The sequence below is a fragment of the Equus asinus genome, chromosome 6 (assembly GCF_041296235.1).
Source record: "Equus asinus isolate D_3611 breed Donkey chromosome 6, EquAss-T2T_v2, whole genome shotgun sequence".
In the NCBI taxonomy this organism is placed as follows: domain Eukaryota; kingdom Metazoa; phylum Chordata; class Mammalia; order Perissodactyla; family Equidae; genus Equus; species Equus asinus.
In genome coordinates, this window is record NC_091795.1 from 64,564,558 (window position 1) to 64,591,322 (window position 26,765).

At 37.4% G+C, this 26,765-nt stretch overlaps 1 protein-coding gene across 2 annotated transcripts in view; it reads left to right on the plus strand.

Moving 5' to 3' along the window:
* The window catches only part of SRBD1 (S1 RNA binding domain 1), a 206,317-nt gene extending 182,249 nt beyond the window's left edge, over nt 1-24,068 (plus strand). For both annotated transcript variants that reach the window (XM_014833289.3, XM_014833296.3), the window contains exons 20-21: nt 19,405-19,589; nt 23,178-24,068. In XM_014833289.3, the coding sequence (XP_014688775.2) occupies nt 19,405-19,589; nt 23,178-23,467 (475 nt within the window). In that variant the 3' untranslated portion in view covers nt 23,468-24,068. The remainder of the gene's footprint in view (nt 1-19,404; nt 19,590-23,177) is intronic.
* Nucleotides 24,069-26,765: the final 2,697 nt, after the last annotated feature.

A 26,765-nucleotide genomic window follows, 5' to 3' on the forward strand; every position in this document is an offset into this window, starting at 1 on the left:
TTCTCCTGCCCAGAGTGAGTTCTCTACAGCAAATGGCCTTTGTTTTGGCATAATGGAGACTTAAGAACATGACCATGTTTAACTGACAACATTTGAGAGAAGTTCCGCATTGCTGAGTAATGTGGCACGTTATTTTATTTCAGTGAGGAATGAAACCATTATTCCTGGAGCAGTGTCAAGCTAATAAACCCTGGTGCTAATGGTGAAGTGTGTGTAATGGAAATTGCATGGCACTCTCCTCTGTTTATTTTGGAAATTAACAAGACACAAATGACTAGCACCTGGCTTAAAGCTTGTGCTTATCTAAAGATAAAGCCCTTTTAGAAGAAAACAGCCAACTCTCAGATTTCTCAAGAAATATTGCCCTGTTTGGTTATTACAGAGTCTAAGAAATGATGTACTTTTAATGTACATACATTAACACAGAATGATATGGGAGGAGATTTTTGAGTACAAGAGAAAGTTTAGTGTAAGGCATTGAAAGAAAAAACTTTTTAATACCATATTTGATTAGTTCAAAAATGTTAATTAGTTCAAAAACAGTGACTTGCTACATAACTAAATAGTTTAAGGCTGTTAGTGATTTAAATGAAAGGAGGTTTAAAAATAATGGATATTTTAGCTTCCATTGAATCTAAAGTGAGATTTTTAACTTATTTTGAAATAGTTTATATTTGATTATTTTAATAAATGTAATTGGTTTCCTTTCTTTTAAAATATTTAAAATTTTAAAGACTATAGTAGTACCTATTTTTCTCCCATTTTATTATGAAAAAACTTAAACTGACAGAAAAGTTAAAAAAAATTTTAAATGAATTTTTATATACCTACACCTAGATTTTACTATTAGCATTTTACACCTGTTTTTCCACTTATCTATCCATTTCTTAGTCCATCATCCATATTATTTTTTTATGTATTTCAAAGAAAAGTTCAGACATCAATACACTTTCAGTTAATACTTCAGCATGCATGTCATTAACTAGAATTCTATAGTTCTTAACAGTTTTTTTTCTTTTGAGGTAAAATTCACATACAATAAATTTTTAAGAGTTACATTAGCTGAGTTTTGGCAAATAAGTACCTATGTCTGTATAACCCAAAGCCCTATTGAGATAAAAATCATTGCCGTCATTCCAGATTGTTCCCTCATACCCCTTCCCAGACAATCCCTATCTCAGCCTCCTAGATCTAACCACATTTTGATTTTTTTCTGCCAAAGATTAGTTTGCCTCTTCGAGAACTTCTTATAAATGATAACTTACAGTAGTACTTTTCTATGTAAAGCTTCTTTCAGCATAATGTTTAGAGATTTTTATCCATATTGTAACAAGTATAAGTAGCTTGTTCCTTTTTATTGCTGAGTAATATTTCATTATCTGAATGTACCACAGTTTATTCTTATTGAAGGAACCTTGCCTATTTCCAGTTTTTGGCTATTATGAGTAAAGTAACTGTGAACATTCTTGTACAATTTTTTGTTGTTGTTGACATTTGTTTTCATTTATCTTGGAAAAATACCTAGGAAAGGATTTACTGGGTCATAAGGTAAGTGAATGTTTGATTTTCTTAGAAACTTCTGGCTTTACTCCAATGTAGCTGTACCATTTTACATTTCTACCAACAATGCAGAAGATTTCTGGTTACTTCGCATCTGTGCCATCATTTGATGTTAGTCTTTTTAATTTTAGCCCTTTTAGTGTGTGTGTACTAGTATCTCTTTGTGTTTTTAATTTGCGTTTCCCTGATGACATTGAGCACTTTCTCATGTTTATTAACCATTCATATATCTTCTTTTGTGAACTATCTGCTCGTATCATTTAGCCATTTTCTGAGTTGTTTACCTTTTAAGTATTGAGTCTCGGAATTTTAAAAAATATATTCTGGATACTAGTCGTCTGTCAAATACATTTCACAAATATTTTGTCCCTGTTTGTGGCTTACTTCTTTATATTCTTATTGGTGTCTTTTGATGAGCAGAAGTTTTTACTTTTAATGATGTCCCATTTATCAGTTTTTTCCTTCTATAGTTACTACTTTCCATGTCTTAAGAAACCCTTGCCTACCTCAAGTCATAAATGTATTCTTCAGTATTTTGTTCTAAAAGCTTGATGGCTTGAGCTTTTGCATTTAGGTCTCTGATACATCTGAAATTACATTTTGTGCATGATTTGAAGTAGAGATCAAGGTTCATTTTCTTTCTCCATTATGAACATTTAGTTATTCCAGCACCGTGTTTGAAGAACAACAGTACCACTTTCTTTTACTCATTGCTTTGGTACCTTTGTTGAAAATCTGATGACTGTGTAAGTGTGGGTCTCTTTCTGGCTCTCTATTCTGTTTCATTGATCTGTTTGTCAATACCACACTATCTTGACTGCTGTAATTTTATGCCAAGTTTTGAAGTCAGATAGTGTAAGTCCTCCGATTTTTAAAAAATATATTGCTGTAAATATTCTAGATGATTTGCATTTTCCTATAAATTTTAGAGCGAGCTTGCAAGTTTCTATTAAAAAACAAAACAAAACAAAAAAACCTGGTGGAATTATGATTGGGATTACGTTGAGTCTAGCTGAATTTAGGAATAGTTGATGTCTTTGTAGTATTTATTGAGTCTTGATCGTGAACTTATATCTTTCCACTTTTTTAGGTCTTCTTTCATTTCTCTCAGCAGTGATTTTTAGTTTCCAGTGTACAGGTCTTGCATGTATTTTACGTTTTTCAACACTTTGTAAATGGAATTTTTAAATTTGTTCCTAATTGTTGGTAATATGTAAAAATACAATTGACTTTTTTGTAGTAGCCTTGTATCCTGTAGCCTTGCTAAATTCACTTAATAGTTGTAGTGGGTGTTTGTAGATTCTTTAAGTTTTCCTGTATAAACAGTTCTGTTATCAGCAAATAGATGAAAGCTTGACTTCTTTTTTTTTAACCTTCATGATTTTTATTTCTTTTTCTTGCCTATTACAATGGTCAGGACCTTCAGGACTGTGTCAAATAGGAGTAATGAGAGTGGGCATCCTTGTCCCATTCTCCATCTTAGTACATGGTTCTCATTTTTTTAATATAAAAATTGTGGTCTCATATGATAGTAATTGTATTTTTAGTGTTTGTTGTTTGAGAAGATGCATACCTGCACGTGGATTTATAGACTTCTCGCAACAACTGACATCTCCATGGGTACTAAATTAGCATTTTGTTATATGCAAACCGGTGTCTTTTTTTAATGTACATTTTTGTTTGTTTTCATAATGTAGTTTTAATATGGTTTATAAGATTTTTAATTTGCTTTCTACTATAAGCACACATTTTTTGTTTATGCATATTGTTCTTTTTAAAAGGCTAAATAATATTCCATCAAGTGATTGAACTGTAATTTCATAATAGTACTCATAGTGGTTCTTTATGATGGATGCCTAGAAGTAGAGTTACTCTGCCAAAGGATTTGAAAGCTCTGTAGCTCTTGATATATATTGCCAGATACCATAGTGATTTATAAAGCCACCAGCAAGTTTGAAACCTGAGAAATCTTGAATTTCTCCTGTCAGTTGGGATTTTCTGCCAGTTTTCACATGGGCTGCTGTCTCCATGTGGAGCATAAAAGCCCTACCAGTGACTTCACCTCTCTCTGTGCTTCCTTTGGGAGTAGCATTGTCTTTCAGAAGCAAGGTATTTGTGGCCTAGTTCTTGGGAAATTTCTTTTACGTGAAGTTCAACTCCTGACCTTTAAAATCTGGAGACAAAACTGGTAATTTACCTAATTAAGCTTACCGTCCGCATTATCCACTTTGGAGCTATGGTAGTCATTTCTGGCTTTCACACGTGCTTAGCATAGACATCACTCAACATAGGTAGTTCATACTTTCATATAGTGTTACGTAAGTGTCTTCCCAGGGAAGAAAAGCCCATTAAGGATATGGTTAGGTCATCATTGGTTTGACTTTAGTTCTGTAAAAGTAAGTTCCATTGCAGTAAATTCATTTTTAATTATATCAGAAAACCAGTAGGAACATAAATGGGTTTAATGGCACCCCACCATAATATCACTCCTAGAAATACACCAAAATGGGAAGCCGTTAATTCTTTTTACTTTTGTGTTTATGGTATTCTCTTTCACAGTCATATTTTAGAAAATTGAGATCTTGATATTTGTAACCTAAGTTAGTCATTTAGTGTTTTAAAAAAAAGTCTACTTTCTTTTTCTTTTGTTAATTATTTTTATTATTTATATTACTTTTTAGAAGCCTTATTTACATTTACAGTATTCTCTACTAAATATTAAAGTGCTGTGTTGTATGGGCTGAATTTTTTCTTTTATATCTGCTTATAATGCTATCAAGTTTTTGAAAGATGAATGTTTAATTTTTATGAAGTAAACTTATTATCCATTTTCTTGCTTTTGTGCAGATTGGTCTTAAAATACCTGATCTGTAAGATCAGTTCAATGTTCCTTATTTTTTTTAATATTCTTTATGGTTTCATTTTTTACTCTATGAATTTTATTGTTGATGATTTTATTCATCGCTTAGAATGTACAAAGCATTGTGGTAGGGCATGAAAAATATAAAAATCAATAGAGGTGATTTATGCTCTCAAGGAGCCAATCAAAATAGGATAAAACTTACAAATAACCATAATAGAGGTTAATAATTAGTATGTGCCCTTTTTGAAACACGAAGGTTGTTCACAGGAGAAGGCTCATTTCCAGATGGGGGTACCTGATAAGGCTTTGTGCAGGAGGTGACATTTGGGCTGGGTCTTTAAGGATTTCAAGCAGCAGAAAGAGGGAAAGAGATGTTTCAAGGATTGGAGACAGGAAAGTATAGCTCAGTCAGGTTTGGGAAGTGGTTAATAGTCCAGTGAAGACAACAGACATTCGTGAGTCCTTCCCACCACCATGTGCCTCAGAAGCCTTGTCTCGTTTGAACCTCACAGCAGTCTTACAGGTTGGTGCCGTTAGCATTCCTCCTCCTTTAGACATTGCAGTCTCAGATGAGTGAAGGGAACTGCATGAGATAACTCAGCTGGTGGAACCATGATTTGAACCAGATTTAGGACACTTCAAAGTCTGAACTCTTAACTGGGTCACAATTAAAAAGGTAATTTGGAGCCAAAGTTAAATGTAATCATAATGGTCTTTCAGATTGAGGGTACTATACCCTCAAAGACAGTATTTGTTCAGCAGAGAAGAACAACAAGACTTGTGTTAATGTGTGCATCCTAAGGAGAAGAAAAAAAGAAAGAAGGAAGCAACTATCTGGAATATGCAGGCTTTGAGTGTTATTCTCTATCATCACATCACTGGAATTAGACTCTGCCTTTCCCCTGGAGAAAACATTACTCCTCCAATGAAGGAAACTTTGCCTATTTATTTTATTAAGGGATCTGTTAAGAAATGGATTCTTTACATAGAGTGTGTAGAATTTTGTGCTGTTCTGCTGCAAATATGATGTTTCCTGAATATTGCACTGAAAAGAATTCCCTTCCATCGTGTTTTTTGGAATGAGGCATGTGCATTTCAAAATAAGTATCTTGGTAGTTTCCACATTTGTATCTTCTTGTTTTAGAAGAGGAATAGAGTGTAGAGCAGGAGTAGCATGTTTATCCTAGAAACGTGTCCACTTCTGCCAGAAGATGTTTTTAAGTAAGCGAGAGAAAGTAAGGAGTAATGCAAAGTCTTTAGGAAGTGTCAATTAAAAAAACATAGTAAGAGAATCCTTATTATAGCAGATATAAGGGGAACATGGGAGTAAGAAACCTACTATTGCTACAGGTAGATTTTCCTTCAATAGTCCTTTGAGGCCATTCTGTTCTAAATCTCTTTTACTTGTTTCAGGGTCTTCTCACATTCACCTGATTACTTCACTTCCTGCTTCACTGAAAAAATTCAAAGCTACCTTAGTATCCCCTTTCTTATATTGTCTCTATATCTTTACTCATTCTGTCCCATACTTCTCTAAGCTAGCCTTCCTCTCTTGATTCTGTTTCTCTCCCCACCTCTCTTCTCACAGGTTGCTGCTAAGGGCTCTTGACTTTGGCTTTGTCTTGGTCTCTCTGTGTCATAGTTACCTTACCTCTAAAAGTAGGGGTAGTGGGTTGGGGGTGTAGTGGGGAGTAGCAGCTAAATGAGTAAGGTCTTATAGCTTTATAAAATTTTATGATTGTCTCTTGTATTTTTGATGTCTCTACCACTTATTCCTTTTGTTTTGGCCCAGGCATATTATTGTTATTATTGCTGTAGTCTCCCCATTCTTCACTCCCTCACAGCTAAAATCAGCAACCACCATTTATCTTACTTCCACCTAGAACTTCTATCTCGTTACTCATTTTTTCATTACCAAACTTCTCAAAAGAATTATCTGCCTCTAATTCTTCCTGCTTGCTTTCTCCCAGTCCCTTACAGATTGGCTTCTATCCTTACCACTCTTCTGAAATTACTTTCTTAACCAATGAACTTCTGATTATCAAAACCAGTGGCCTCTTTCCATCCTTAAGCCATTTAAGCCATCCTGCCACATTTGACAGCATCAGCTTCTTACTGACCTTCTTCCATCACTTTTGTTTTCATATTCTGCCTTCTCTGCCTTCTCTTTCTCCTTTGGCACTCTAAATGTAGATATTCTTCAACTTTTTGACCTTAGCAACCTTCTCCTCATGTTCTTTATGCTCCCGTGGATGAATGCGTCCACTCACATGACTATCTTTATCTCTCATCTCTCCACTGATAATTCCAATTGTGTATTTCAATATCTCTAGTCAAGGCCTTGCTCCTAAGCTCTAGCTCTCCCTTTCCATTTGCCTGCAAGAGGTTTTCTCATGAATATCCTAGCACCTCAAACTCAATATATCTAAAACCAAAACTTGTATCCTTCTTTCTCCCTCTCATTCTAACTCCCTCCTCTTCTCCCATCAGTCCTCCTCACCAGTCCCACACAAAAACAAGACAGACAAACAAACAAAAAGGCTTTGTCTTCTTCTCTTATCCCATAATGAATGGTTAATGGCACTACTGTCTTTCTATTAATCAAGGCTAGAATTGACAGAATCATTCATTCATTCATTAAACATATGCCTTTTGAGTGCCTGCTGTATGCCAGGTACTGTTCTGCAATCTTGGAATATATTAAAGATCCCTACACTCAAGGAGACAGACAATGTACAACCAGCGTAATACATAAATTTATAATATGGTAAAGGTGATAAGTGCTGTGGGAAAAGGAGAAAGCAGAGTAATGGGGATCAGGATTATGAGGGTTATGGGCAAGGGCTTGCAGATTTAAGTAGGGAATTCAGGGTAGGTCTCATTGACATGGGGACATTTGAGCAAAGTCTTGATGGAGGAAGTGAAGAAGTTAGCTGTGCAGCTATCTGGGAGAAGCGTGTTCCAGGAAGAGGGACCAGGGTAAAGGCCCTAATATGGATGCAGGCCTGGCATGTTCAAGGACTAGCAAGAAGGCCAGTGTGGCTAGAGCAGAGTAAGCAAGGGAGAGAAAAATAGATCAGATCAAAAGGGCATTGGGAGACCGTTATAGGGACTTGGCCTTAATTCTGAGTGAAATCAGAACCATAGCAGGGTTTTGTGCTGAAGAATGACATGCTCTGATTTGCATGTTAAAAGGATCCCATTGTCTGCTGTATTAAGAACAGACTATAAGGGGCAGTGGTATAAGCAGGGAGACCACTTAGACTAACTGAGGTAATCCAGGTGAAAGATGAGGATGACTGAGATTCAGATGATAGCAGAAGAGTTGATGAGAAGTGATCAGATTCTGGGTAGATTTTTAAAGTAGAGTCAGTACAATTTGCTGGCAGATTGGATGAAGGGTATGAAAGACAGTAACTGGATATGAATGGCAGAAATAATATGAATACCAGAGACACTGGAGGATGAAGTGGAAACTCATTGTAAAGGAGGGGAATAGGGAAGAGCGAAGTTAAAAAACTAAACTTTGATCACTCCCCCAGTGATTTCTTCTAGTCTCATGGCGTTAAGGACTTTTTTAGATACATGACTCAAACGTGTATCCTCAACACAGTCCGTTCTTCCAAACTCCAAACTCATGTATCCAGCTGCCTGTTTGACATATCAAACCTAATGTGCCTTAACCTGAACTCCACGCCTTTCTCCAAAATCTTGCTCCAGGTCTTCCTCATGATGATGGCAATTCTTCCTTTGTTTCTCAGTCCAAAAGCCTTGAAGTCATCCTTGACCTTGCGAGATAACCCTATCTGGGAATGACCTCTTTCTCATGTGAACAACTTTGTGCTTCACAAAGGGCATTTACTAATTATTGACCTCTCTTATGATTATTTTTGAGTAAGTTTTGTGCTCCCCATTTTGGTAGGCTCCTTGAGATCATTAATCACTTCTGTTCATTTATGGATTCTTTAGGCCCTACCACAGTGTTTTGCACATTCTAAGTGATGAATAAAGTCGTCAACAATAAAGTTCATAGAGTAAAAAATGAAAATTCATAGAGTAAAAAATGAAAAAATGAAAATAAAATTCATAGAGTAAAAAAAGAATATTAAAAAATATAGGGAACATTGAACTGATCTTAGAGATCAGGGATCTTAAGAGCCAACCAATCTTGTATAAAAGCAAGAAAAAGAATAATAAGTTTAAATTTTTTTAATTAAAAAGCTTCTTTTGCTGTGGGCCTCAGTACTCCACTGTACCCCACTTATTTATAAAACAGACTTAGGTTGTCAAAAAGAAGTATGACATAGTAGAATATATTGTCATTAAAATAAAGCTGCGAGCCTCTCCAGTTGTCCTTGTCCCTATAAAATAAGTAATGCATCTGAAAATTTCATACCAGATTTGCTAGGCTAGTGGCAATTAAATCTAAGGTTAGCTTATAATTGTAGGCTGTAAGCTCCAGTGAGGCAGAGATCATAGGAGTCTGGTTTACCACTCTATCCCCAGCACCTAACACAGACTGATGTGGTGATATTTGTTTAATGAAAGAATGAATGATAGAAATAGAGAATGAAAGATGACTACGCAGAAGAACACTGAGGAAAGGAAACTCCTCAGGAATTGACAATTTTAATCAGGCAAAATGAAATATTTAGCTTTACTTCAATCCAGATTTTTTTTCTGTAGTTTAAACTGGCTGAGGTCAATGCAATTGTCTAGGCGAAACCATTGATAGAACGTCTAGATCACCCTTTCTGCCATTGCCTGTCCCACATGTTGAGCTCTCCTTTCAGACTCCCTTGTGGGTTGAAGGGATTTTAGGACCTCCCCAGATTGAATCCCATGCCTTCACAGAGTATTGTGTCCAGAGCCCAGCCCTTCCAAGATCTTACAGACCAGAAAACAGAGAGAGACCATGAAATAGGATTACTTACCATTTTCTGTCATCATCCAGAAATTGTCAGGATGTCCCCATGTGTGAGTGATTTCATTGTGTTGAGTATTGTGGGCCATGAGTAGAATTGCTGCTGTATTGTGAGTAGAATGAAGTCCAGAAACAGCCTATTTAGGGTTTGCCACTCCCCCAGGCCTCTTCTGTTTTTGTCCTACCATTTTGGTTGATCAAGAGAGCTAAAGGCAAGTATCCAATTTCCTTTCCTTGACTGAGGTGCCAGGAGGTAGTGCTTTGTGCTGCAGATTATGCTGATTTGTACATGTCACAGTGAGACCTGGCATTCTCCCAAAGAATCTGCTGCATTAAGAATTTGATTCACTCCAGATAGTTAAGCTTTGAAAGTTATGTTCTTGACTTAACTTGAAAAATGCCAGGAAATTTAATGTCAAGACTGTCACTTGGCACTCATTTAGATAAAGCATTAGCTAGTATTTAATTGTTATTTCCATTTTGGCCATTAGGGAGAAATTTAAAAAGACTAGTTTGTAGAAGTGGTTAGCAGCCTGTGTAGCAGGAGTATGGCGCACAGCACCATTCTAGTGGACTGGGTGAATGTCTATCACGGAATGAATTGTATCAATATCTGCGCAAAATGTTAGTACTGTGATATTTCCTTTATTACTGCTGATGTGCCTATTTCTGACCCTTACAATCAGTGCTGAAAAGTATATTTTCAGAGAGTAAACAACCGTCAGTTTAACATTCAGGTCTGGGACAGGACTAATCACATAACCTGACAAAATACTTACTTGGGGAGGGAGATCTTCTGTACAAAAGCCAAGCAATGTTTATTCTTAATTTGCAAAAAACTTGTGTCAGGTTTTTAAGACCAAAAGTTGTTCAGAGGGTACTAACTTCCAGTTATCAGATGAGTCAGTTCTGGGGATGCGATGCACAGCATGGTGATCATAGCTAATAATACTGTATTATTTACTCGAAAGTTGGTGAGTGGGTAGATCTTAGATGTCTCACCACAAGAAAGAAATGGTAATTATGTGACCTGATGGAGGTGTTAGCTAATGCAGTGGTGATAGGCATTTTGCAATAATATAAGTGTATCAAATCAACACATTGTATACCTCAAATTTATACAATGTTACATGTCAATTATATCTCAATAAAGTTGGGGAAAAAAACAAAGGTAGAATTAACCCAACAGATACACAAGGATTCTGTGATGAGATAAATGAATAAATGGATCCCAGCTGATGCGCGTGGGCTAAGCAGTCATGGAGCTAGAGCCTGAGAGGCCCTTGAGAGGTTCTGCCTTGCTCTCTGCTGTGAAGCTAAGTCAAGCCAGACAGTGACTAGTGGCCCAACTGAAGACCGTTAATGAGTGAGCACATCTCAGTCTCTGTTTCTTTCCCATTCCTACTCAAGGATTTGGTGTCTCTGAACTCTTCTTTCAGAATTACTTTCAGGTTTTTTTAATCACATTCTTCTCAACCCAACCCCTTTTTTCTGACCGGTAAGGAAAGAAGTCTTCTAGCTAATAAGCAGCTGCAATGCAGGGAGTTTAGATTGTTTTTGTTTAAAAAAAAAAATGGCAGCAGTAGAGCAATGACATTCACAGATTTGAGATTCACGGTTTTGAATGTGAGCAACCAGAAGCCCCATGACTTGTGGTGAGTTGTGATTTCTCTGAGGGTGAGTCCCTTAGCCTACCGAGTACGTCTAGCACCCCTCCCCACATCCAAAATTCACCGCAGCTTTACTCTGCATTCGCATGCCAACTGACTTCTGCAATGATAAAAACATGTTGCTTTGTGGGAAACTTGCCTGAAAAGAAACCCAACTACAAATGCTATAAAATAAATGAAGATTAGATAAACAGACCTAAGAAATTATTTGCAAATTTGAAACATCTTAAATTTTTCTGGACTTGCCTCACAAGAGTTGGCAGCATTCAGACATGAAAATTAAGGCAGAATCATTGCTGGCTTTTGATAAGTGAAGTCTTAGGATGTGTATCAATTAGTTACCCCACATTAACTTCTTCTGTGGAGCTGTGATGAGACAGTATTAGATTGCCTTTTCATAAAGAGACATAGCATCATAAAAGAAAATAAAAAGATGATAAATGGACAGATTACTAAAAGTATTTTTTGTTTTTCTTTCTTTTTTTTTTCCTTGTTAGTTAAAACCCCAAACATCTTACTATAATTCCCAGGAAGTAACACTTATCATATTTTCAAAAGTGCCTTCACAAAAGAGAAAAATGATAAAAGAGAATGTACCCACTTGAGAATCAGATAATCAGGCTATGGGGTTCTTTGGAATTGATTATTGTATCTAATGTCTTACACAACATTCCAACACAGCCTCCACACGGAATTTGGGGCAAGGCTGGTAGAGGGAACTAGGAAGTTGAAGAATCTGAGACCTAACTTTCCCCTAGCTCAATCCGGAGGCAGTACGGTGCCAGACTGCCTGGGTTCAAATCATGCCTGTCTGATCTGGGGAAGTAATTGAACCTGCCAGTCCCCCAGATTCCTTGTCTGTTAAATGAGGGTAGAGATAGTACCTATCTCATGCAGTGACATGAGTTCTTAGCACCCCGGACAGAGTGAGCTATTGTTGCTATCCTTATTATTGCTGTTACTTTAGTTGTGACTGAAAAGGACTGCCAAGCTGACCTGTAAAAGAAAAAGGGAGGGTGGTTTACAATTGTTGGTCTCCCAGGAAAAAATTAAATTATTTTACCATGTGATCCAGATATAATTTGGGGCATTTAACATTGTTATTTAAAATTAACACGGGATCTTAGAACTGGAGAAAACACTGGTTTCTCCCATACATACCTGCAGCAGACTGTTAGTACCCAGTAGAGGAGTGAGAGAGAGTTGCCAGCCAACTCTAAAGTTGTGCTTGCTTCAGTCTCTTCCATCTCCAGAATATTTGCCCTTCTTCTCTTCTCCAAGTTTAGATCACTCAGTCTGGAGCCTGAAACTCAGTAGGGTATTGATTTAGTCTCCCATTATCTCCCTCCTTCCCTTCCTGTCCCCAGTCTAGCTATGGATTTTAATCTTAGCCTGTCTTCTGACTTTCTGTGTGACCATAAGCAAATTACTTTGACCTCAATCGCCCACTCTTTAAATGAAATAAAAGTGGCTCTGCCCATTCAGAGGACAACCAGAGGATTTATGGAAATGGCAGATGTTAAGCATTTTCAAATTTCTTGAAAGAAGGATTCCTTGACGAGATGGAATTCATACTAAAAACTTGCTTCCCAAGGAAGAAAGCCCTTCACCCTAATACACGGGCTCTATCCTCTAGTAGTGCCGGAGCTATTTAATTTCAGCTTCGCCATCACAAGCCTGTGTGTTTTTGAGCACCACTTCTTTATTTGCCCTCCTCTTTCAAATATTCTCAGGCACTAATCCACGTTATGGCTTTACAGCCAGTAAATTAAATTATATGAATTCTAAACACAGTGTTTTTGAGCTGTAGAGAGTCTGCAGCCTTTGAAACCACTAACTTAATTTTGTCCAACTCTTATTCAGTAACTCAAAAAGAGCCAAACTTTTTCTTTTGAATTTGGTTTAAAAAATAATAATAAATTGCTCCCAGGCAGTGGTCCTGGGTGCCAAATTTTATCTGAGATCTAAATCTTCTGTCTGCGTTGAAAATCCCCCAAAGTAAAGGGGTAAGGAGTGCTGATGAAGAGGTGATAGATGACCACTTTACCTTAGCTGCAACCTTTTGGTCCCAGCTGTGTGACTTTGGGCAAGTCACTTAAGCTATCTGAGTTTTTATTCCCTTATCTGAAAATCTATATCCACAATAAATTTTTGAGAGAATTAAATCATCTCTGTTGAGCACTTTCAAAGTATCTATATTTATCTACATGTAAAATCTTACCTCTCTGGGGCAGCCCAGTGGTGTAGTGGTTAAGTTTACACACTCCGCTTTAACAGCCCCGGGGTTCATGGGTTCGGATCCTGGTGCAGACCTGCACACTGCTCATCAAGCCATGCTGTGGCGGCGTCCCACATACAAAATAGAGGAAGATTGGCACAGATGTTATCTCAGGGCCAATCTTCCTCACCAAAAAAAAAACAAAGAGCTTACCTCTAAAAAAGCAGATCTAAGTGAAAGATTATTTATTCCAATATACTGCTGTTACTTAGAATTAGAATGTAAGCTCATTCACAGCAAAGGCTCTGTTATCTTTCAATCATCTTCCATAATAAATAAATACTTAATGAAGAAATGAATATACTTTCCTAAATTACTTTTAATTGGCTTCAGCATTTTGTCACATTCCTTTGAAGAGCCTTGATTTTAGCAAATCTTTATCATTTGACTGTGTGTCGTGTGTGTGTGTGTTTAAAACAGCCCAACTCAATGGAAAGAAGATGATCAAGCTGGGTAATATTTGGTTGTTGGGTTTTTTTTCTGCTTCTTTTTATTGAGGAGCAGGTTTGTTGTTGTTTTTAAAAGTGTAAAAAAACTGCCTTTGCTTTGTCACTTGTAAATTTATTCCTAAGGTAATTCCTAAAACAGGATTTTAGAAATCTTTAGAGCAATAATCACAACATTCCAATACATGATGCCTTCCGATTTTATATACTCGTACTCATTTGGAGGTGTATGTATATACATTTAGGTTTTATAAAATATAGTTTTAATTATATTATAATCACAAAGTATATCATACTTAGCAAGTGGTTCTGAAATAGGAAAAGCTACTTAAAAATCAATGCTACTTATTCCTTATGGCACTGATCTTAGATGTTTTGTTTGATCTTAGACATTTTGGCAATGTCTTCAACTATTTCTAAAGAGAAAATCATCCTAAATCTTAAATTTTTAGAGGATTTCTGTGTAAGCACATTTTAACTGGCTTTTTTTTTTTTTTTACAAAGTTAGTTCCCTGTACTAAATTGCTAAAATAAAACAGCTTTCTAAAGATACGTTCTCCTCCATACAGTTAATGCAACATGCATTGAGTATCCAGTTTCTATGCATGTCTAATAGACCTTTGAAAAAGAAGGAAACATTTAGTAAGTTCTTCAGGAGTTAGCAGCAGGTAACAGTCTAATGCTTATAAACCAAGTCTTTTGGAAGACAAATTGCATTCCTTAATCTGTGACAGCTTCTGTTTCTCAGTTCTTGTTTTTTCTGCCACTCATAGATGCAGGAGTGTATTTAGATGCAGAAGGTACTCCAAAGACACTCCAAATGGTACCAAGGCAATGATGCTGAAAATGCCCCCGCTGCCTCCCAGATAGCTGCATGCCACTGAAAACTATATTCTCAGATCACAGTTTGTGAGGGCTTTCAGAACAACCCCATTACCCTTTCTGAAAGGGTTACATTTTTTTTTAAGTTTATGCTCAGTATGTAAGTTCTCAAAAGCCAGTCAGCTGTACCTTCTTGTGAAAAATTACTTGCTGTAACTTTCTGTGGCTGATCATATGCTAAGAAAAGCTATTTAAATATTATCTTCACTAGACATCTCCTAGCTTCTACAGTACATTAGGTTGTTCGGTGGGACTCTCTGTAAATGCTCTCTACTTGACTTTACCGTTGCTTGTGGCTTTTGCGCCAGCAAAGATTTTTAAGGATTCTGGCCTAGTTCACTGTCTCAGCTTAGCAAAGAGCTTACACATTTGAAAAGATTCTTTTTTTTTTTTTAGATTTTATTTTTTTCCTTTTTCTCCCCAAAGCCCCCTGGTACATAGTTGTATATTCTTTGTTGTGGGTCCTTCTAGTTGTGGTATGTGGGACGCTGCCTCAGCGTGGTTTGGTGAGCAGTGCCATGTCTGCGCCCAGGATTCGAACCAACAAAACACTGGGCCGCCTGCAGCGGAGCGCGCAAACTTAACCACTCGGCCACGGGGCCAGCCCCTGAAAAGATTCTTTGATGATGATTGAAGTGCAGTTCGCATTGCTGCCCCTTTCATTTGACTGCTGAAACAGCAAATGTGGGAAAGCCGGCATGCTTTGTAAACATGCTCACCTGTGTAAATTCAGCTCCCAGAGATAGTGGAAAAGGACTAGCAAGTTTTTCTCCTTTGCCATGTTGGGATTTATATTCAATCTTTAATATTAAGTGCAGCACATTTAAAAATACATATAGTATCTGTGGGTTTTAGTGTAACAGATTATGACTGAAGTTTCCTTTGTGTCCCACTGCTTAATCTACAATCACAGTTAAGAAGGCCAGATTTTCTCTGAGTGTAAGCTCTCTTTTTAAATCATTGGATGTCTACCTATATCACAAAATATGACCTGCTTCATCTGTACCTGTTATTTCTAAAATGACCGTGTTCTTGCATTTCTTGTTTTATTGGTGTAATTACTTTACAACTGAGTAAAACTAATGGATAAAAATAAACAAATACGAAAGTCTCTTTTAATAAAAGGCGAAAGATTTATATGCTCTGAAGAGAAACCAGAGTATCGAAAGTCCCTTTTAAAAGCGTCGAGACTGGATAGACAACTAGAAGGACGTGGCCCTGGCAACGTGTTCTTTTCGAGTTATAAATTCCGTGTTTGGCCCACAAAGCGCACACTAATATGAAGTTGTTTTTCAAGTGATGGAGTTGCATCACCGTGGTTCTTCTGTGCTCCGTGGCGTATCATGTTGCTTTAATGTAATGAACCAAGTCCTGGGCTCCTAAATTTTTTCCTCAATGCTGGAAATGATTACATAAAACAGAATGGCTGTATCTGAGGTCTTAAGAATCTGGAGAATTTTTTATTTTTCAAGAAAAATCTTACAAAGACTTTTCTTATTCTTTGAGGGGAAAAACCTGGCACTTGTAATAAGTTTCTGTTGAGAATACCAGTGATTTTAGGTTATATAGCATACTGTTTGAAAAACACGCATTATCTGCACTGCAAGGTCTGTATTTTAACTTTGTGCAGATGTGTGCTAAAAGAACATGATGTGCTTATTTGTTGCATTTATGCTACTTTCTTACTTTAAGTAAGATGGATGAAATTACATATTAAATAAAAACAGCAGCTCAGACAGCAGTCCTTCGCAAACCGAAAAAGCCTTGCAGAGACAGTGGAGAAAATGAAACTATGACTCTAACAACTCATTGACTTTTGAGAGAATTGTCTATTCAAAGGTGTATAGTTAATAATTTATTTGTGGGATTTATCAGAGTTAACTGTCTAATGTTTAATCTGCCATTAAATTGTGTCAGTGAAATGTTACCAAAAGTATTGTGTTTTATATCTTAACCAAATATAGCATTTTAATTTTTACGTAACTGCAGTTATAAACAGATACAAACAGATGCGTATGGCACAAAACTCCATTTAGTGAGAATAGATGTGTGGCCTTTGGGCAAGTTATTCAACCTCTCTGACCCTCACCTTTCCCTTTCTATATGACATGATACCTGCCTTTTAGAATTATTGTCAGGATTAAATGAGAACATCTGTCAAGCACTGGCATAACACCTGACACATATTTATTAATACGTGTTCACTCACATTCTGTGTTCCAAGTTTCATAATGTATATTTTTGTATGGTACTTTTGAGCCAGAAAGTACTTTGTATTGAGTATTACTTATACTCAATTCTAAAGTGAAACTTTATATTAGATATTACTTATCACACTCGAGTGAAAATTCAGAATACGTAGGATTAATATTTCTTAAGATGTTTAAGCAACACGTTTATTGAGTCGCTACTGAGGGTAAAATATTGTTTCCTATCATTTGTAGTTGAATATATTTGAATCCAATAAGGGAGAGGTCAGTCTGAATGCTGTTCCCGGTTCATTTTATAGTCCCCTTCTGTTTGCTATTTTCCTTTTTCTGTAAGCCTGTTGTAACTTTAGGAAAGTTTTCAAAATAAAGAAGCATTTGACTTTGTTCTGTAGTCATTTAAAAATAGAGTTGATCAATATGAAGCATTAGCTAGGAGAACAATTTGGTCCTTTTTTATTGATTTCAGTTACCAGTGCCCTCAGGCTTATGTGTGAAAATGATATATGAAATATGCACCCCAGGTTAAACAGACCAATTTTCTTCTTACATTTGCAACCACTATAAACAGAATTCTTTATATGGAAGTGACTTTGGTAGCAGTTAGTTACACACACAACCTTAAGACTCCAAGTGGCCTCCCGAGCCAGTGTTTTTGTTATTGAGGCCAAAACTTGTACAGCGCTTTGGGAAGTTTCTGCCCGCTGGTTACTTTTATTAATTATAAAATACTATTCAAGCTTATAGCCTATGAATACACTTTTTTGGTGTTTTACCACTTGATTGTAAGCCAGAATCTTGGGAATTTGAAAGATATTGTGCTGAATAGTCAGTTGCAGACCAATCGAGCCATGACGGTGAATACCAGGGAAGCCTACTCAGCAGGACATGCATTATTTAGAAAATTGTGTAAGGAAGTTGGCTGTGGGCATGTGTCATCTGCCCCGTCAGTCAGAGCTCCAGCAGCTGTTCCCTGTCACCAGGGCCTTTACGTGCTACTGCCCATCCATCAGCACTAACAGATACCAGCTGCCTCCCCGGGGCTGGGGAAGCCACAGACACACAGACTTAACAGTGTATCTCACTGGCCACCAGTTTGGATGGAAGTGCATTCCCAAAGTGGGAGACCAAGCACCAACTCCTTGGTCTTTCATTAGACCATTAACCAAAATAAGCTCTCAAGAGAATTAATTGGATTTTGGAGAATCTGTTTTTGACTGAAAATATGGCTGTGGAAAAGTAGGAGGGTTGTGCTTTTACACCCAAAGAGACATCCTAGTTAAATGAGAGAGAAGAAAACTGTCTTCCCCGGATACCATATCATCAGCACTGGATTATCACTGAAGAAGCCTTTTCTGGTTGAACACAACAATGCAAAAAAAAAAAAAAAAAAAATGGATATCACAAGCATTCTTTTCATGATGATGCAGCAACCTGCCAAATGGGATGCATCCCAATTCTGATTATAGACAAGCGTCCAACAGTTTGCTTTTTCCCTTCTTGTATTCCAGAGACATCCTTAGAGGAAAGGATTTGAGGGCATTAGTATCACTAGCTGTCTGATTACTGTGTTGACATTTTTAAAGTGCCGTTAATCATAGAAAATGGAACTTAATGATGTAGAAAAATACCCAGCCAAGGAATGTCAAGAAAGTAAGCCACAGCCCAATATACTAATGAAATTAAAGGGAAATGCATCTTAATGCTTTAATTTTTTTTTCTTAATTAACTTATTACTGGACTCCAAAGCTAAGTAATTGAGAGGCAGCTGTGCAAGCAAGGGAAATGATAAAACAAAGGAAAATTGAGAGAGGAGATGTTTTTATTTTGTAAATACTGCAGCTATATAATGTATAAAGTACATAAAGATAATACTCATCTTAAGATTATATAATTGAGGTCTTCTATTTTGGAAGAAATGACTTTTTCTTTTTGATATTCCCTCCCATATTTTTTTCTGCTGACTCTGAATACTAAATATACTTGATATAATTTAGTTCATGTGAGGCTTGACTATTGATGGAATTTGAGAATTATGAGGCTGATAGTATGCGGCACAGATAACACTGTCATCATGGGTACACAAAAGTAAAAAGCAATGATATAGTACATGAACAGAGTCATTCATTTGTCAAAAGCTGGCAATGCTTGTTCAATGTTTTGCTGGATTTTGATATCATCAATACATTGTTTGCCTATTAGCGAAATTTAAATTCAAATAAGTTTTCCTAACTGAAATTTTAGAAAACATGAGATAAATATAGGTATCCTTATTTGGAAAATTTATATGACACTAATCTCTAATCAACATTACACTGTAAAGCATTTCTAATGCTGATTCTAAGCAGGTGCTTCATTGGAAAATAGTGCAAGAACCTAAATCCATCCACTCCTTTTTTTTTCCAGGACAGATAACCTATTACAGCATGGGACACCCAGTAGATTTTCAATAAAAATGGATTGATGGGTTGATACATGGATCTGAAATGAATGAATTTTAGGTGACCTGTATAAGGAGATTGGAAAATAAGTAATATTGTTAGTAAGAGTTGGGCTTTTTTCTTCCCCCTACAGGTTTTTATCATTCATTGGAGGGACACTGTGTGAGATTGGAAAGCCTGAAATGCAACAAAAAATAAATTCATTCCTTGAAAAGGAAGGAATAGAGAAAATTGCAGAAAGATTGCGAACAACTGTTCACACGTTACAAGTCATCATAGATGGTCTCAATCAGCCTGAAAGCTTTGACTTTCGAACAGGTAAACAATTGAACGTGAATAACAGTAACTTTTATTTGCATAGCCCACATTATCTCCTATGGCAGCAATCCTATACCATAGGCAAAACAGATATTATTCTCCCATTCTATACACGAGAAAACTGTAGTGACTTTCCTTCAAAGTCATTGCAGGTAGTATCCAGAGCCAAAGCTAGAAGCCAGGTCTCCAGACTCTGCATCCCTTGCTTATTTTCCCTTACACTAGACTAGATGCTTCATGCATGTACTGCTGTGTGCATGGAGGGACACACTTTTCATGATCCTTCTGTAAGCTGTTTTTATCTCATAGGAGCCAGAAGTCCAAGGTAAAGCATTCAGTTCACAAACCAAAAAGTGCATCTTCTTTCTAAATTACAGCCTTCCAAGTTCCTGGATTCTGTGTCAGTGAACACACTGTACAAATAAGATGCTATCTCTGTTGATTTTCCTTCTAATTAAAAGTGCTCTCAGCTTTCAACACAGGTAGGTAGTGAGGGAAGTGTAACAGCCATAGTGGTTGAGAGCAGTGACCTGGTGAGAAAGAATTAAGGTATCAAATAACCTACTTCCCAAGGAAATTTGAATAGGAAGCCCTGAGATTTAAATGAATCTGCACATTTGTCTCATAACCAGTTTTATGATACCATATTTAGGGCTTGGCTCCTTTCATTCTACATTAGGCTGTGTGGAGGTGGTTAGACATGCTTCTTTGAAAAGGTTTAAGAGAATTTAAAAACATAACCAGGAAGCTTGTTATACTATCCCCTCAACTTGTCTGTTGGTTTGAAATTAAAAAAAAAAAAGTCAGAGAAAAATAAAATAAAACACCCAGTAAGACCTATGCTAAAAGTGGAGGAGTAGAAGCCTCCGGGTGGTCCTTCCAAAGTGGCTGTTTCCTCTCCATCTGGAGGCGTGGTGTCCTTTCACATGAATCCCATGAGTGTTGCTGAGCAGGAATGCCAAGTAGGGTGGTGGTTCTCATGCAGGGTGGGATTTAAGGGTAGTCTGCCTAGAACCACCACATTAAAGGGTTAGCAAATATGCTCTAGCTACAGGTGTCCTGTCCTGGATTTTCGTATCCATCTTTGTTTTTCTGTCATGGTGTTGATTGCTCCATTATCCTGGTTACAGTGTAGACTCAGAGCAAAAGATCAACGCTCAAATTAGATGGTTCAGTTAAACAACCAACAGCTAAGTAGAGGTCCTCATCTAATGATGCTCCTTGTTGGGCAGAAACACATGCACCGGGGCTCTAGATAAGTAAAATTTCTCTATATAAGCAAAATTTCAAATAAGTCTCTTTAAATACTTTGGAACTGACCTTTGCCCTAACATAAGTCACAATTTCCAAGATGTCTGAGAACTTTCATTTTAGTAATGAAAACATCCCCCGGGGAAGGCAGACAGTCATAATTTTGAAGGGGCAGATAGTATTTTGGAGGTTCTGCATTACAGTATTTATGTTACATCTCTTTTCTTTTCTCCATTTTCTCAAAAGTATTTCCTTTCTTGATGCCTCATTCTTTCCTCTTACTTATCCTGTCTTCTGTTTGCTCAATGATATAATCAATTCTATTTATTAACACACTGGTTGCTAGTTAGTTTCTATAATTGGGTTCACCAGAAACAGCCTGGCAACAGGCCCTTGGCTATAAAAGTGTTAAAGTTTGCATGGTCCATGGAGGATTTTCTGATTTCTCAGTGGCCCAGGCTGTCTTGAGGACCATGTTAAGTAGTTCCTGACTCTGATTTTCCATGCAAAATTAAACTAAGCAGCTGATCAGGAACCCTTGGGGAGTCTGTAGCAGCTGCACCTCTGCAAGAAAAAGGGAAAAAAAAGAGTTTCCAAGCATAAAAACAATGCCTATGGGGCCTCAGAGACCCTCCTACCTCTCATCCTGATCAATGCCTTCGTTTCACTTTGCTTTGACACAGACCTTCCCAGAGTAATTTTATATTACAGCAGGTTTCTTACTTTTAGAATTGACTGCTTCAGCGTTACATGAAATTCTACAGAATCAATGCCAGTTTTAGCATATTCCTTTTTTATGAGGAATATGAGATTTGAGGTTTGAAGAGGATTTTTTTTGTTTTACAGGAAAAAGCTGAATTTTTTTTAAAAAATCGTGATTTCAATATGGTTGGACTGGAGGAGGGGAACAAAGAGGTGACCAGTTGTTAATACAAATGTAAAGGATAGCCTTAACAAGTAATCAGGATAAAGCCAACAGCTGTGGAGGAAAAGGAACTGGAATGGGTGGAGGGGAAAATGAGGTCTTAGTAAAAGGAGATCCAAGCACAGAATGTGTTCTTTGTTATTAGAATCAACATTCAGTAATCCTAGGAAAGGGGGCCAAGAAGAGCATGGATAAAAGGAATCATAGATAATCCAAAAGTCCCGTTTAAACTGTTAGTTCTAACCTTCTCCCCCATAAAACCTTTGTTGTTGTTTTTGTTTTTGTTTTTTGTTTTTTTTTTTAAAGATTTTATTTTTCTCCTTTTTCTCCCCAAAGCCCCCCGGTACATAGTTGTATATTTCGTTGTGGGTCCTTCTAGTTGTGGCATGTGGGACGCTGCCTCAGCGTGGTCTGATGAGCAGTGCCATGTCCGCGCCCAGGATTCGAACCAACGAAACACTGGGCCGCCTGCAGCGGAGTGCGCGAACTTAACCACTCGGCCACAGGGCCAGCCCCTGTTTTTGTTTTTTTTAACTAGAGCCATAATGATTCCTTGGCATGCTTTATGCCCACCTTTTGAGGGATAGCATTAATGAACAGAGAAGTCTACACTGGGGTGCGCAAGAAAAGAGGGCTGTAAGGAACTTGAGAGCAGAGATCTGTGCATTCTCATCTTTGTGTCTCAAGCACCCAGCAGAGTGCCTGGCCAGGAGATAATAGGAGTTAATAAATGCTTGATGAATTGAATTGAAAGAGGAGAAAGAAGGTTAGGTACTAGCTGATCTGGGTTTCTGAGCCATAGATAATCAAGAATCCGTAAATTTTCACTGAATAAATATATTTAAAATGAATAGGAATTGATTCCTGAGTTCCAAATTTGTGAAGGGTAGTGAGAGGAGAACATTTGAATTTCATTCACATTTGACCAAATGTTGATGTACTTTCTACCGTGTTTAAACAGTTTGAGAATTCAGGCACTGGAAAAAAACTCCCAATCTTCTGTCTCCAAGGGTCTTACTTTCTCACTGTTTGTGATTTAGTCTTGTATATTCGTCGAACAAATATATTTTCTCATCACCTCCTCATAAAGAGGAAAAAAGACTCATTACTCTTCTCATCCTTATGTATAGTGCTCATGTTCACAGATTGGCGAGATAGTTTGAGAAGAAGAGGTTGAGTAAATTTTCTTGAATTGTTTCTATTGTGTAAATGCTGTTTCTCCAACTAAGATGCATTTTCCCTGAAGGCAGGCCTGTGTCCCCAGCTCCTTTTGTGTCCCCCGTCAATGCTTAATACTGATCTGGGCACATAATTGATATGTAATAAATACTTATTCACTAATTTATGTTGTGTCTAGGAAGTACAGTGCCATGTTATTTACGCTAACTGTCTTTTTTCCCTTTTTTTTGTAGATTTTGATAAGCCTGATTTCAAAAGAAGCATAGTCTGCTTGGAAGACCTACAGGTTGGGACAGTCCTTACAGGCAAAGTCGAGAATGCCACTCTGTTTGGAATTTTTGTGGATATAGGAGTGGGTAGATCAGGGCTGATTCCCATACGAAATGTAACAGAAGCAAAACTTTCTAAAACAAAGAAGAGAAGGAGTCTTGGACTGGGCCCTGGAGAAAGAGTGGAAGTCCAAGTACTCAACATTGACATCCCCCGATCTAGGATTACTCTGGACCTCCTTCGGGTGTTGTGAGTGTCCCACTGAAGGCCAAACACTGATTTTATTTCCCTGTTTCTGCAGATTGGCAAGAATGTCAGATGGTTGTGAATTCTAGATTGCAGTTGAGGAAGACTTCACTTAATATCAGAAGTATTTTCCAAACACTTACCTTATTTTTCCTTCTGAATAAATAGAAAACTAACAGTTTGATTTCTTTTCCCCTTAAAGAAAGCAACTAATAGACATCCTTCTGTGGCTTTAGGTAGTAATAATTTTCTGACCAAAACTTTATTTTTTGTAATTCATCTTCGACTCTTTTTGCATTTTGTATAACAGATTATTTCGCTTCCACTTGCCATCATGCCTTGCTGGACTTCTATGGAATTATCTTCTTGATTTGAATTATACGATGTTTCTTGACACAGTAGGGCTGGCAGTATTTAATCCTCCTTTTTTATAGATTTTTTTAATCATGCCGTTTAGACTTGATTTATGATTTTCCCTCACCAAGAAAACCAAAAATATACCAATAAAACAGATCCTGATGTGTTCATAACCATCAAGTGAATGGTTCAAAATATTTCTCAGAAGGATATATGTATTGATCCCTACAATAAAGTTTTGTGGCTAGTGATCTTGTTTTTGCTATGTTGATTCAGTGAATGACCTAGGAGTCAATTTTGATTACAGAAGACGTGGCAAATATTCATGTGTATTTCATATAAAACAATTGTGCCTTTGGGGAAGAAGGAAGCCTCTGGAAATTTGAAGAAAGACTTTCTGTTTGATTTAGCACAGAAAAGTACGTTCTTTCTTAAGCATCAGGATTAAACTCCAAATGGGGATAGAAATGGCCTTCCTAAATATTGAAGATCAGGTGTGTAGGGGCTAGAGAACTAAGTAGATAAAGCTGGTAACTCTTAACTGTACTGTTATTCAGTGCAGGTAGTAAGTATAAACCTAACCATTCAGGGTAAAAATGCTTTAAATAGAGCTCACATTGGACTGGTGACTTGTCCATTCTGGCTGCTATTCTTGATTTGCCTAATGGAGTCATTTGCATGACCGAATGAGTACCTGGTTTTCTCCACGTGTAATGAGTGGAAGATGGTTACTAAAGAGGGTACCTGCTTGTTTGCCTGGAACAGTCCTGGTAAACACTCCTTGTCCTGGCATAATTTTTCATAGTGCCTCTTTTTATCCCCGAAATGCCCCATTTGGGATAATAAATCATATGATCACCTTAGTAATAGTAGTCCCTTACAAAGTGGTAGATTGGGCTGTGTTTATTGACCATTCTGCCTGATGGTTTGCTGTTCTTGAAATATGCAGCATTCCAACTGGTACATAGATCTTTTTAGTACAGTAAGTTCCTTAAAAGTCATATAACTCAAGTCCTGTTTGCCTGACAACTTCATTTCTGAAATGCGTTTTCTCTGTTTCTTTCTGGTCCTCAACTGAGAATGGATCTTAATGTTGTAACTATAAGTTGATCTTCCTGTTCACTCCTCCCAGTGTTCTTCCTGGTTCATAATTTGTGGATCAGTGATGAGTGATATGCACCTGAAGAGTCTTATTCTGAAGCCTGTGATGTCATGTCAAACAAATATCTTTTTTTAATTGAGGTATAGTCGACATATAACATTTATATATATTGCAAAATGATCACCCAGTAAGTCTCATTAATGTCTGTGACCATACATAATCAAACACATGCCTTTTGGGAAGAGGCCTTCTCCCTGGGCATTTTGAATACAGGAACCAGAGCAGTTGACAGTGTGAAGCAGCTCTGTTGACCTGGTAGCTTAGCTGCCCTTGTGGACACAAGGAGCACTTGATATTGCACTAAGTTGTCCTGTCCAGCCCAAATATGGGCAAGGCTCTATAAGGCCAAGGTTGGGAGAAGAGGGGCATGTCTCATTCGTCTTGTAACCCCAGAATGAAGCATGGTGCTTGGTGGTCAATATGTTCAACTAATCCTGGTCCCTATTCTACCAATAATCCACAATGTGCCTTTGAGCTGATATCTTTACTTCTCTGGGCCTCCTTTTCCCAAGTTTAAAATGGGGATGATGGTAATAAAGCATTCATTCTCCCAATCATTGGCCACCTCCTGTGTGCCAGGTATTGTGCTAGACACCATACAGTTATGACAGAAAAATAGACATTCTCCCTGGGCTTATGGAGCTTAGAGTCTATTGAGGAAAAAAGAATCATTAATCAAATAATCACATTAAAATATAAAATTATAACCATGATAAGTGATATAATGGTGACAGCATGTAAGAGATGGATTGGCCTAGTCAAAAAAGTCAGAAAATGTTTCAGTGGGGTTTGACTGAGATGTGAAAGATGACCAGAAGTTAACTAGAACAAATGCTTTGTTGACCTTAACAAGAGTTATTTCTGATAAATGTGGGGATGAGAGCCTTATTGGAGTGGGTTTAAGAGAGAGTGGGAAGAGTTAGATTAGAGATAGTGAATATAGGCAATTTTTTCAGGGGGTTTGGCTATAAAGGGAGAAGAGAAATGGCATAGTGGCTGCAAGGGGAAAATGGAGTCCAGAGAGAGTTTTTGTATTTTGTTAGGACAGAAGAGATGATGATATATGCAAATAGAAATGATCCAGGAAAATTTGATACAGGAGACAGGAGAATTTCTGGAATGATATTCTTGATTGGATGAGATCGGATGGAATCTAGTGCACAAGTGGTTGGTCTAAGATAGAAATACCAGTAGTTCATCCATACTGAGAGAGAAGACTGAATATATGGAGACAGATGTAGATAGGAAGATATGGTGATGGAAGCTCATAGAGGGCTCTTTGGATTGCTTCTGTTTTTCTCACTGAAATATAAAGGAAGATCATCATATGAGACTGAAGATCGAAGGGAAAGGGAGTTGGAGGTTTGAGAAGAAAGGAAAAGGTTAGAAAAGGATGAGAGGGGCTGGTCTGATGGCAGAGTGGTTAAGTTCGTGCGCTCCGCTTCGGCGGCCCAGGGTTTTCGTCAGTTCGAATTCTGGGCGCGGACATGGCACCGCTCATCAAGCCATGCTGAGGTGGCATCCCACATGCCACAACTAGAAGGACCCACAACTAAAAATACACAACTGTGTACCAGGGGGTCTGGGGGAGAAAAAGGAAAAATAAAATCTTTAAAAAAAAAGAAGAAGAAAGAAAAGGATGAGAGAGTAAAAATCCTAGGGAAATAGACTATGATTTCCAGGTAATGTTAAATATCCCACTTCAGCTTAGTGATCAATTGAATGTAGGATCAGTCAGCTTGGTTATATATTTTCCTTCAGCCACATCAGCTGTGTAGGTACAGGT